General features: G+C 51.9%; 1 protein-coding gene across 7 annotated transcripts in view; it reads right to left on the bottom strand.

Moving 5' to 3' along the window:
• PLCG2 (phospholipase C gamma 2) overlaps positions 1-12,224 on the bottom strand; it is a 152,937-nt gene that overhangs the window by 35,827 nt on the left and 104,886 nt on the right. For all 7 annotated transcript variants that reach the window (XM_047078825.1, XM_047078826.1, XM_047078822.1 and 4 more), the window contains exons 20-23: positions 8,257-8,437; positions 6,816-6,887; positions 4,417-4,526; positions 225-321 (exon numbers count right to left, since the gene is read on the bottom strand). In XM_047078825.1, coding sequence (XP_046934781.1) covers positions 225-321; positions 4,417-4,526; positions 6,816-6,887; positions 8,257-8,437 — 460 coding nt within the window. The remainder of the gene's footprint in view (positions 1-224; positions 322-4,416; positions 4,527-6,815; positions 6,888-8,256; positions 8,438-12,224) is intronic.

Below are 12,224 nucleotides of genomic sequence, written 5' to 3'. Positions count from 1 at the left end.
CCAGCCCGGCACAACCTGATTAAAACATGACAGGCTTGTCACAGTGACTTTCACCCCCAACAACTCAGGGGACAATCCTGACTTCCCTGTCACCCCGTCGTCCCTGTTCCGGTGCTCCACAGGGACCACACAGCGGCATGTGTGGCGGGAACCCACGGAGACGGCTCCCCGGATTGCTGAGAAGCTGGGTCCGCAGGGGTCCCTGTGTGACAGTCCAGACTCACCTGCTTTTCCAGTTCTTCCACATCGACCGTTGAAATGTCCTCAACGTAGTTGGATGGGAAGTATTGCTGGATCCTGGTCCCATAGTCTCCTTTCCACCTGGGGAAAAACAGAGGGCATCAGAGGGCCTTCGTGGGGCAGAGTTAATAATCCATCACTGTTCGTCAGATCCCAGCTGCCGGCTGGGGAGAGGCAGCAGGTGGCGAAGCGACCAGAGGCCGTGGTCATTATCTGTGACAACAGAGCATTTCAAAGGGGTCATCGGCTTTTTTTAAATCAGCAGTGAGTGAGCACAGAGTCAGCGCCCTGCCTACAATAGAATTCTAACGTTTGGTCAACGACACCAGAAGTTTCGGTGCTTTACGGGGACATCAGAGGCCATGTGGGACAAAAGCTCAAGTCTAGAGCATTCCCAACCCCACTTCAGGGAGGGCTGTGAACTTAGGGATAAGGACGGGGTAAGGAAGGTTCTGGAGCCCTACAGGCTGGCATCGCGTTCCGGCTCCACCGCCAACTACATAGGCGCTCTGTGCCCCAGACTCTCCATCTGTAAAATGGGGATAATTCAAGTGCCTCCCTCAGAGCATTTTTTTTTTATGTTTATTTTTGAGAGACAGAGAGAGAGAACATGAGCAGGGGAGGGGGAGAGAGGGAGGGAGACACAGAATCCGCAGCAGGCTCCAGGGTCTGAGCTGTCAGCACAGAGCCCGACAAGGGTCTCGAACTCACAGACAGCGAGATCATGACCTGAGCCGAAGTCGGGCACTCAACCGAGCCACACAGGCGCCCCTCATATATGTTTTTTAAAAGTTTATTGGGGCGCCTGGGTGGCGCAGTCGGTTAAGCGTCCGACTTCAGCCAGGTCACGATCTCGCGGTCCGGGAGTTCGAGCCCCGCGTCAGGCTCTGGGCTGATGGCTCAGAGCCGGGAGCCTGTTTCCGATTCTGTGTCTCCCTCTCTCTCTGCCCCTCCCCCGTTCATGCTCTGTCTCTCTCTGTCCCAAAAATAAATAAACGTTGAAAAAAAAAATTAAAAAAAAAAAGTTTATTTATTTTTTAGAGAGAGAGGGGAGGGGGAGACACAGAACCCGAAGCAGCTCCAGGCTCCGAGCTAACAGCACAGAGCCCGACGTGGGGCTCCAACTCACAAACCTTGAGATAGTGACCTGAGCCGAAGTCGGGCGCTTAACCCACTGAGCCACCCAGCCGCCCCCTCCCCTCAGAGGATTTTATTGGAACCACAGGGCCTAGCACATGCTGAGCAGTTTTAACAGCATCCAGTATACAGTAAGTGCTCAAATAACGTTCTTGTTACTCAGCTAAAATACTGCCCTCCCTCAACCTTCTTGCCTCCTCTGACGGCACTGATAACAAGGAACATAACCGATCTCTGTATGGGTCTCAACTCCACCAAACTGTGGTCACCTCCAAGATTCTCCCCCGAAGAACTGCCCAGGCACGCAGGGCTACTCCCTCCAAGTGTCCTCCTGTAGGCACACTCTGCAGCCAGGAGGCTCTTTCCAGAACCCATCTCTGACCTCACCACACCCACAGCTTCCAAAGTCTTCAGAATCAAGCCCAGACTCTTTCACCTGACCCCAGGCACTCTCGGACCTTAACTCCTGTCTGTGACTCAAACTTGACCCTCATCCCAGACCACCTGTCACCCCCACCCTTCTGTCCCTGCCATGCCGCCTAGCTTCCGTGCCTCAGTCCACGCCCTTCGTATCCAGCTTGTGCCTACTAACCATTTAAGACTCAGCTCAGGAATGCCTCTTCCAGGGAGCCTTCCCTGACTGCCGCCTAGGCTGAGTGTTCTTCCTCTGTGCTCCGTGGCATCTGTCCCCACAGCTGTGGAGGCAGTGTGCACCTTTCGTATAACGTCTATCTCTGTCTTCCCCACTATGTGAGACCTTTCTCCATCTTACCAAATCAGTACTTGGGGGTGGTGGGAAGCATTTAGTAAATGCTGACCTGAATCCAAGCAGAGGGAGGACCGATCGTCCCATGGCCTGGTGGAAATACAGGTTTGCCAGCCACCCACCTCACCTCCATTTCTCCAGACCCATTTCAGGCAAACACTGGCTGTATTCAGGGTGACTATAAATACTGTTTGCCCCAAACTAGGCAGGTCATACCTGTGGTCGAGGTACAATTATTTAAAAAAAAAAAAAAAACTTTTTAAAAAATTATTTATTTATTTTAAGAGAGAGACCATCCCAAGCAGGGTCCACACTTCCGGCACAGAGCCCAACACGGGGCTTGATTTTGCAAACCGTGAGATCATGACCTGAGCTGAAATCAAGAGTGGGATGCTTAATCAACTGAGCCAGCCAGGCACCCCCAGGGGTCATTATTAACAATCCCATTCCCTTCATTCTCAAAGGCATCCCAGTTTGGACAAAACCCCCACCATTTTGGAACTAGGCTGGGAGGATGCACAGGAGAGTGGCACAGTGACAACACCCCACTAGGTGGTGCCATTGCCACCAGACAGAAAGGAGGGGACCTCTGCAGGGCAGTTGACCCCCAGCCCCTTGCCAACGCCACTTACACCAGCACCTCAGTTCACCTCAGGAGCCCTGGAAATGACAAGCACCCCACCTCGGACGTGTGCAAAGGCAGGAGGGCTGTGCCACGCGTGGAAAAGTGTGTGATTTAAAGAGATCACCTGGGGTCTACCTGCTACTTGGTCCAAGTCACCCACACAAACGGAACGGGGACCTCAACAGAGGCAGGGTGCAGAGAGGGGCATCGTGGGCCCAGGGGAGACCCGGGTTCTGGCTGTGCCCCTCAGGGAGAGGCGGGTACACAACATGGCTGGCAAGCTGCGGCTGGGAGCCTCACAGAGGAGCTCCAGGGTCTCCGTGGGGAGGCCACACGGGAGAGCTGAGCCCCAACCCCAGCTTCAGCAGATCGCTCTGTTGTTAACTTTTTTTTTGACGCTGGGGATCCAGGGAAGATTTGGATTAGAAAGAGGGCATCTCGAGGCTCCTGGGTGGCTCAGTCGGTTAAGCGTCAGACTTCGGCTCAGGTCATGAGCATGCCGTTTGTGAATTTGAGCCCCGTGTCGGGCGGGTTCTGTTCTGACAGCTCAGAGCCTGGAGCCTGTTTCAGATTCTGTGTCTCCCTCTCTCAAAAATAAAAAAAATTTAAAGGACGGCATTCTCAAAAAGCAAAACAAAACAACAACACGAAAACAACTTTGAAAACCCCTGAACTTAGTACGTGAGTCAAGTCAGGAGTAGGGGCTCTGGAGTCAGAAGGCCTGGCTTCAGATCTCAGCCTGCTGTGCGGCCCTGGACTAGTGACTGTACTTATCTGTGCCTCACAGTTTCCTCACGTGTCCAATGCAGGTAACACCAGAACCTCTCAGGGCCACTGTGTGGGTTTACAGGAGTTACTTCAGATGAAGTGCTCACGATGGTTCCTGACATAAAGAGGCACTCCTATCAAGCTGCTGTTCAGATTTCGCCGTCAGGTCCAGCTATCTCGCGGGACAAAAGGATGCTGCGCTTGTGAATTGAATCCCTGGGGGTGCTCGTGGTTACCAACAAGTTCTTATCGCTTATAGGGAAAAATACTCCTGCAAAAACACCCACCTGGGGACTTATGGATGGGCAGCACAACTTTTTTCGATTTTTGCCCCAGGTGAAAAGAGAGAAAAGGTCATTGAGCCCCAGCATACCCAGGTATCTGTGACCTAAAAACGTCCCTGCTTCAGTCCGGGGTAGGGCCGCTGCACAGGACTAGGCATCAGCGTAAGAATCTGAACTCAGAAGAATACACAGGCTCGTGTCGTGGGAAGGACCTGCACTATTTAACAGCTGTACAACCTTGGAAAGCCTCATTTGCCATCTCTGTAAAGTGGGGAGACCCACAGTCAACTCTGAGGGTTGTAATGAGAATCTGGTTAGACCATGTATGAAAGCAAGTGACACGGAGGAAGGGCTCGGTAAGTGGCCGCTGCTGTTATAACTAAAATAATATTTAATATGATGTGAAATATGGTGGTTTATCTGCTTTTCTGAATACAGCATGTATCAAACCACCTTCCCAGGGAGGGTACAAGAGTCAAAGCCAGCCCGGAACAGCAGAGAAAGGGTGTCAGAGCTCAGCCGGGACCCGAGTCTCACTGGCAAGAAGGGACAAGTCAAGTTCATCCAGCAAGCAGCCCAGCCCCCCTCAGCCTTACCAGCCCCAGGGCTCCTTGGAGACGTTGTGAATGAGGGCCCCACGGCAGAAACTCAGCTCATCGTTTCGCTTGGCTTTGTAGTCATACAGAGCTTTGACGGTCCTCTGAGGCTTTGAGGGAAAACAAGAAGGAGAAGGTCAGGCTGGGCGACACAAGCAGAGAGAGGGGTCTGCGTTGGTTCCTCTCTTTAGGGAACAGGGAGCTTCAGTCCAAGGTTACAGCACCATCTGCTGGCAAAGAGCTAGTAATGCATTGCCAAGGAGCTCCCAAAGTCACCAGGGAATGTGGATGAGGACCGGCCCCCTAAGGTCAACCAGCGGCTAAGTGGCTGAGCTCAGAAATAAATCAGTTACGGCCATAGTTCACGCTGGTCTTCTGTAAGAAGCAACGTGGGTTCTAGGCGGACGTAAGGACACATTTTCCCCCATCAACCTCCCAGGCCACTGCCAGGCTCCAAGGCTGTAAGGTGCAGCCAGTGGCAAAGGGAGGTGCCATAGAGTGGCTTCCACGAGGAGCGAGTCTCCAGCCTGACAGAGGGCAGGAGGAGGCCTCATGGCAGGCCCCCCACGAACGAGAGAAATGAGCTGTCCATCAGGTGACCAGGTTGGCAGACGGCACAACAAAATGACTAAGAGCAAATGCCCCTGAGCCAGACCGCCTGGGGCCACGTTCCAGCTCTGTACCTTGCTAGCTATGCCGAGGGCACAGAAACTGTACCCGATGCACGGGATTAATGGGCTGTCAAGTGCTTAGAACAAGGATTGATATGTGGCCATCCAGCCAGACGCGTCCCCTATTACGACTGATATAGTCTTTCCAGTTCCAAGAACTCCTCCCAAGGAAACGATGCAAAGAGATGCCCAAAGCCTCACAGGTGACGTTCCTTTTACTGTTAACTAGAAGGACAAAGACTAGAGATGACGTACACGGCCACTGACGGGGACATAGCTAAACCGGCACAGCCACCCAGAACATTCTGCAGCATTAAAAACCCATTCTTTTTTTTTTTTTTTAAGTCAAAACCGCAAGCCATGTATTTTCCCTCAATTACCTGGCCTACCAGTTTGAGCCAGAATAGTCACGAGGCAAATCAGCAAAGGAGAAATCCACACAGGACAAGCAGCAAGTGAACAGAGCAGAATAGAAATGGCCAGTGTGGGTGGTGGGGATTGTAAAATACATCTCCGTGCAGGCAGAGACCCAGGAATGCAGACAGCGACCGGGTTAGGAGGGTGAGACCAGGGCTAATTATTTTCCTCATCTTCAGAGTGGGTTTTTTTTTTAATTGTTCAACCGTTTTCCATCATAATAACAGCGGTAATTTTCTTTTGAGGCGCTCGCCATAGTCTGGCAGTCGGCGATCAAATGCAGCCACAGTCGTGTTTTACTTGCCTCACTTATAGGATGATTTTCTCTGCAACTTGGGTTAAAATTTAAAAATGGGGCAAATTCACATCAAGCACCTGGATGATTGGTGTGCCTTGACAAATCAGAAAAGCTGGCCTGCTCTCTGGAAAGGCAGCCATCAAGCGCCAACGGGCACAGCTGCCTTCGAGATGGGGTGTGAGTTCCTCAGTTTACCACAGTCTCCACCATCCCCTGACACCTGGCTGACACGAGGTCATGTCGTTCTCATTACCAAAGCCTTCTTCCCAATAAAAGTCCTCTAATAATTTCACACACAGCCCACGTGTCCACATCCTTCCAAGCCTTCATTTCTTGCTGAAAGGGATTTGCATTGGCCAAGGATTATAAATTAAAAAAAAAAAGAAAGAAAGAAAAGAAGTTCGTCTCTGGATTTCTACAGAGCCCATCATCGGGGCCCTTTCCTTAGCAAGACATGAACTGCGTGCCGTATCCAACCCTGCCCCGAAAGAAAATTCGCCATCATTCTTCCTCTGCGGCTCAAACTCTATGTGAGATGGAACCAGAACGAGGAGGGGCTGGGGGCCAAGAGTAAAAACCCGCCCTCCCCTCCCCCCTACACCGAGTGAAATCACACAGCAGCCAGGGTGGGAAGAGGAGATAACGTGCACGCTGCAAAGGGGTCGGTGAACCAAACGGAATTCATAAACACCACGGGCTCAGTCAGTGAGCAAGAAACATTTGAAAGATTTTTAATTAGAAGCTGTTTGGCCCAAAGGTGGTTCATCAAACCTCAGAATTTTAGCAAGGCGCGGTTGCGTTTGGGTAGAATTCTATTAACCTCTTCCCGGAAACCAGATTTCACATTGTCAATCATCATTTCTTCTCAAAAAAAAAAAAAAAAAAAAAAAAAAAGGGTGGGGAGGGGAAGCCAAGTTTGCCCAAATGTTCCCTTGCCCTGTTGTAGCTAGGAGGGGACCCCATGCCATTCCAGGGACCTGGTAATGGCGTGAATTGCAAGGCTGGCTCCATACCATGGACGGGTTGATTTCACTGGGATCCACATACATCCTGCTGACGTCATAGAGGGAGTTGATATCTCGTTCCTGGAAAAGAACAGAGCGGAATAAATGGAAGCATCCAAGTTCCTGGGGCAGCCCGACACAGAACATGGGTTCCAGGCAGCTCTCTGGCACAAGGGTTGAAACCTCACAGTTCAACTCCTGCCTCCTGGCAGAGATGGTGAGAAGCCCGAACTCGGAAACTTGCCCCCCACATGACAGAGGGCCCTAGGCCGGCCTACCGTGTGCCAGGCCCTACACTCCTTTGTGAAAACACAAACCCTGGGACCCGGAGGCGTGCTGCCACTACCTCATGGCCCACAAGAGCCCGGCGTCCACGTCTCCCTGACCCACGTTCCGAGTGGGCAGCTGTAGACCGGCCCCCGTGGAACCATTTAGACGTTGGGAACTGGCAAATGCCATGAACCCAGACAGGTCACATTTACCAGCACACCAGACCCTGCCTGCCCTCTGATGTCGGTCACTGTCCCTCAGGGTCACCCCAGGGCTTGTGCCGTGGCTGCTCCCTCGACCTAGAACTGGCTTCCTCCGTGGCTCCCCATGGCCCAATCACTCCCTATCAGGTTTGGGCTCGTATATTAAGCCTCTCAAGGAGACCTTTTCTGAGCTCTCCGGCTCAACCCGAAGCAGCACCCAACCTCACCGTATCTGCGTCACTGCAATCCATGCTGCCGGGGACATTTTCTTCACGTGACTGCAGGCCTGTCCTGAACCTAAATCTCCCGAGGCAGACTTTTGTTCCTCACACTCCCAGTAGCTTGGACCAGTCCTGGCTCATGGTGGCTGTATCCTAACTCTCGCCTCAATACATTACTGAATCCATGTGACAAGAACAGAGACATGGTCATCTAATCAGGTCTGTTCTCCACTCAGAACAAAAGCCAGTGTCTCACAGGGGCCAACCCAGCCCCGCACCACGCAGTCCCCCGTAAGCCCCATCCTTCCTTAATTCTCGTCCCACTCTGGCTCACTCAATTCCGGCCACACTGGCTTGCCTCCAGTCACGCCCTCACCTCAGGACCTTTGCACTGGCACAGGTCCTTCCCATAGCTGCACGGCTCACTCCTTCACCAACTCTGGCGTCTGCTCAAATGACTCCTTCTCAATGACCTCTTTCCAGAGCACCCTTTTAGCACCGCAGCGCCTTCCCCGTCACTCTGTATCCACTTCTCCACCTGCCCAGTTTTTCTCTACAGCACTGGTGGCCACCTGATACGTGATGCGTCTTCTTCATCTCACTTATTATCTGGTTCCCGCCCCACTAGACCGTACGCAGCATGCGGGCAGGGTCTCTGTCCCCAGGACCTAGAGCGGTTACTGGACACGGGAGAAACGCTCAGCAAGGGTCTGCTGAATGACACGGCGCCACATCACGGGGGAGTTGGGCGCCTACCATATTGTAGCGCTCCAGCAGCTCAGGCGTCACAGGATAGCGCAGCCGCATCTTCCGGTACAGCGCGTGCTTCTCGTAGTAACTGACCAGCTCGACGAGGCTCTCGAAGTAGGCAGAGGTCCCCAGCACAAAGTGCCGGCCGTCCCGATGGATGCGGCAATGCTTTACTTTGCCCCTGGCCCTGGAGAGGGAAGACGGCAGGGAGCTGAGGCGCCGAAATCCGCCACACCAGACGATTGTTACGCAGCCCTGCTAACTAGCAACAACCTGCGTATCCGTCCTCAGGGAACCAGAGAAATAAACAGGGTACGGCAGTCCTGTGAAGCACACGGATCTTTTCAAGACAGAAACACAAGAAGAATCTGTGCCTTACAAGAGATACTGCTAGTTCCTCTCGTCTGCCCCCTCCTCCCCAATTACAGGACTTGACTTTGGGAAGGTACTGGTGTCTAGAGCAAGGTTAGCAAACAATGGCCCCAAGGCCAAATCTGGCCCACATACCACACCCACCTGCCCCACTGCTGCCCTCACTTTTGTAAATAAAGTTTTATTGAAACACGGCCCCCATTCATCCTGTTTACATACGGCCTGGAGCTGTTTTCACTCTACAGTGGCCGAGCTGACAGGAGCTGGGGTAGCGACGACAGGCTCACATGGCCTAAAATCCTCTCGTCCTTTACAGGAAATGTTTGCTGATCTCTACTCTAGAACTCTGGGATTTGAGGCCCAAATCCTTCAATCTTATCTTCAGTGCTCCAACTACTGGAACAATGAAGTGTTTTGTTTTGTTTCGTTTTGTTTTTCCCCAAAAGGTAAACAAGTCTTTTATCGCCTCACCCAGTTGAAACACGAGGTCAGAAAAATCCAAAATGGAAAACAATCTTCGGTCTTAACCAGCTTTTATCAGCAAGAACAGAAGCCTTTAGGACAGTAAATTCTGATCTCAACTTTACAACCCAAAGCACCTTGTTAAAACGGTCTAAAGGCATAACTACTATGGGCACGCTACTTATCCTTTAAGATTTTGCACCTTATATTTTTATTGTTTCAAGAAAACACATCCTGGGAAGCCACTTCTTCAATAAGTCCTGTAAAAAAAAATGCTATAAGACTTCTGCCTCATTGGCAGAATAGTTGCAGGAATATTTTATTAAAAAGTTGCAAGATGAAGCTATACTATGGCCCCATTTGTATTTTTTAAAAATGGAAGGGAATACGATGTATTTTCCATAGGTACGTGTTCATGGAGCAAATTTTTTTTTGAAGTCCACACATGACACCAGTTAAGAAAGTGTGTTTTCTTACAGGACAAGGACCCAGATGAGAAGGACCACAGGGGGTTTAGCCTTCACTGCAATGTCTTAATTTTTTATTATTTTTTTAATATTTATTTTTGAGAAAGAGTGCAAGTAGGGGAGGGGCGGAGCGAGAGAGGGACACAGAATCTGAAGCAGGCTTCAGGCTCTGAGCTGTCAGCACAGGGCCCGATGTGGGGCTCAAACTTGTGAACTGCATGAGCATGACCTGAGCTGAAGTCAGACACTCAACCGAGCCACCCAGGCACCCCTTAATTTTTTTTAGAGAATATATTTATACAGAGGCACCTGGGTGGCTCAGTTGGTTGAGCATCCGACTTCAGCTCACGTCATGATCTCACAGTGTGTGAGTTCGAGCCCTGCAACGGGCTCTGTGCTGACAGCTCAGAGCCTGGAGCCTGCTTCCGATTCTGTCTCCCTGTCTCTCTGCCCCTCCCCCACTTGTTCGTTTTCTATCTCAAAAATAAAATGAAAACATAAATAAATAAATAAATAAATAAATAAATGAATAAATAAGAATATATTTATTTAATAAAAAATTTTAAACTTTTGGGGTTGCCTGGGAGGGTCAGTCAGTTAAGCGTCTGACTTCGGCTCAGGTCATGATCTCACGGTGTGTGGGTTCAAGCCCCACGTTGGGCTTTAGGCTGACAGCTCAGAGCCTGGAGCCTGCCTCAGATTCTGTGTCCTTCTCTTACTCTGCCCCTCCCCTGCTTGTGCTCTTTCTCAAAAATAAGCATTAAGAGCAAATTTTTTTTTAACTTTTTACAAAAGCCCCCTAGGGCAGGAAGGCTCCAGGATGCTGAGGTTAAGAGTATGGGTCATGTTCTGGTTCCTTCCTCAGGTAACCTGTCTGAACCTCAGTGTCCTCCTCCACGGTGCTGGGGACCCACAGTTCCTGTGTCATGGCACGTGTCAGGACCACGTCTGACAGATAACCCAGGGTGAGCCCTTTACAATGTGCCCAGCGCTCCAAGGGTACTCAATCAGTGAGCGGTTAGGAAAATATAACCAAAGTCAAGTCAAAATGAGCTTCTCCAGCAAGAGAAGAATCAAAAGGGGAGACAGGAACAGGGCTGAGTGTGAACTGCACTTTCCAGTCACCTGGTTGCTACAAACCAGGGGTCACCGTGGCCTGAGGTCTTAGCTCCGCCAAGAAGCCCCCGCTCCCATGTCCCACAGAGGTGCACCTGCCCCGATCACACCTAGACAGCAGTACCATCTCTCTGTGAGGACGCGCATCCTCTCCTGTAGCGATCTAGCCCCAAGTTCAGCCTGGGTTCTCAGAGCTCAGACCAGCACCAGACCCAGGAGAGGCATTCTGCCGATATTGGGCAGAGGGGAGAGGGAAGGAAATTTGCTCCAGCCCTCTGTTCTCCCTCTGCATGGAGCACATCCCCCTTTGGTCCTCCAAGAGCTCCTGCTTGCCCTGGGCCACCTGCCTGACCACCGTCTGTGACAGCACACAGTACGACAGCAACGCGTTTCTGTGCCCGATTCTCCTGCTGCAGGCGACACTTGCCAATGAGAAACAGTGACACCCACCCCGCAGCCTGACCAGAGTGAGTTTCGAAGAGTCTGGGTGGTGGGGGGAGGTCATTTTTGACTACTGCAGTGACGAAGCGTCCCCCACAGGCACGCGGTGGGTGGAGACCAGGGACGTTCACCATTCCAGCATGATGGAAACCGCCTTCCCTTCCTCTCCTCTTTGAGACACAAAGCCCTCATCACCGGCTCACTCAGCCGGCACGCACTGAACACCACTACTGGCAAGGCAATGCTAAATAAGAGGGAATCGCTCAAAAGAAAGAAACACTTGTGACCGACAGGAGGTCGCTCATTCGCCGCAGACCGCTAGGCTCATGAGAGCAAGGACCGTGCGGTTTTTATCACTTCTGTATTCTTGCAGCCCCGCACACAGCCTGGCACGTAGTAGGTGCTCACAGAACCTGTGCTAATCCCTAAAACTTCCAAACTACCACCAGCCCACCTTCATCCAATCAAGTGACTCCAACCTCACCCCTCCCCCCCCCCCCGGGCCAGCTTGAAGGTGCCCAATCAGAGAACCATGACACCCAGCTCAAGCAGGGGCCAGGGGGACTATCTACATCACAGGACTCGTCTTTTCTGCTGGACACCGTCCTGGCAACCAACGTGAAGCCAAGAGATAGTATCCCAAGAACTGCAGTGGACCCAGGCCTGTTGGCAGCCAGCTTCGCCTCTCGAGCATCTCCACTAGTCGCCAATTAACCCCACTTCTTGTGTTGGCACAAAGCATAGGAGAGTCACTCTGGCCGGAGCAGGCACGCGGTACATCCTCGGCAAATGGCCACGATAATGACCCCCACTACCACCGCCATCCGCTCACCCAAGAAGGCATCAGTGACGGGGGAGAAGGAGGCAGCTCCAAATACCCAGGGGGCAGCCTGGCAGGGCAACCGCGGCACAGGGGCCAGGGCAACAGGAATGGAAGGAACAGGAGCAGCCTGGCCACACCAGGGCCCCTCCGTGCAGCTGGAAACCAGCGTCGCCCCGTGGCAACAGCTACCACTGCCTCCCGCTTTTCACACGAAGGAACCTAAATCTTCAAGTGAAATTTCTCAGTATTTCACGTAACCGTGTAGGCGGAGAAAAACATCCATAGGCCCAGTT

The sequence above is a fragment of the Lynx rufus genome, unplaced genomic scaffold, assembly GCF_022079265.1.
Source record: "Lynx rufus isolate CCGP_SWC_20201006 ecotype Redwood Valley unplaced genomic scaffold, mLynRuf1.p SCAF_16, whole genome shotgun sequence".
Lineage (NCBI taxonomy): Eukaryota > Metazoa > Chordata > Mammalia > Carnivora > Felidae > Lynx > Lynx rufus.
This window is presented reverse-complemented; position numbering and strand designations above follow the sequence as displayed.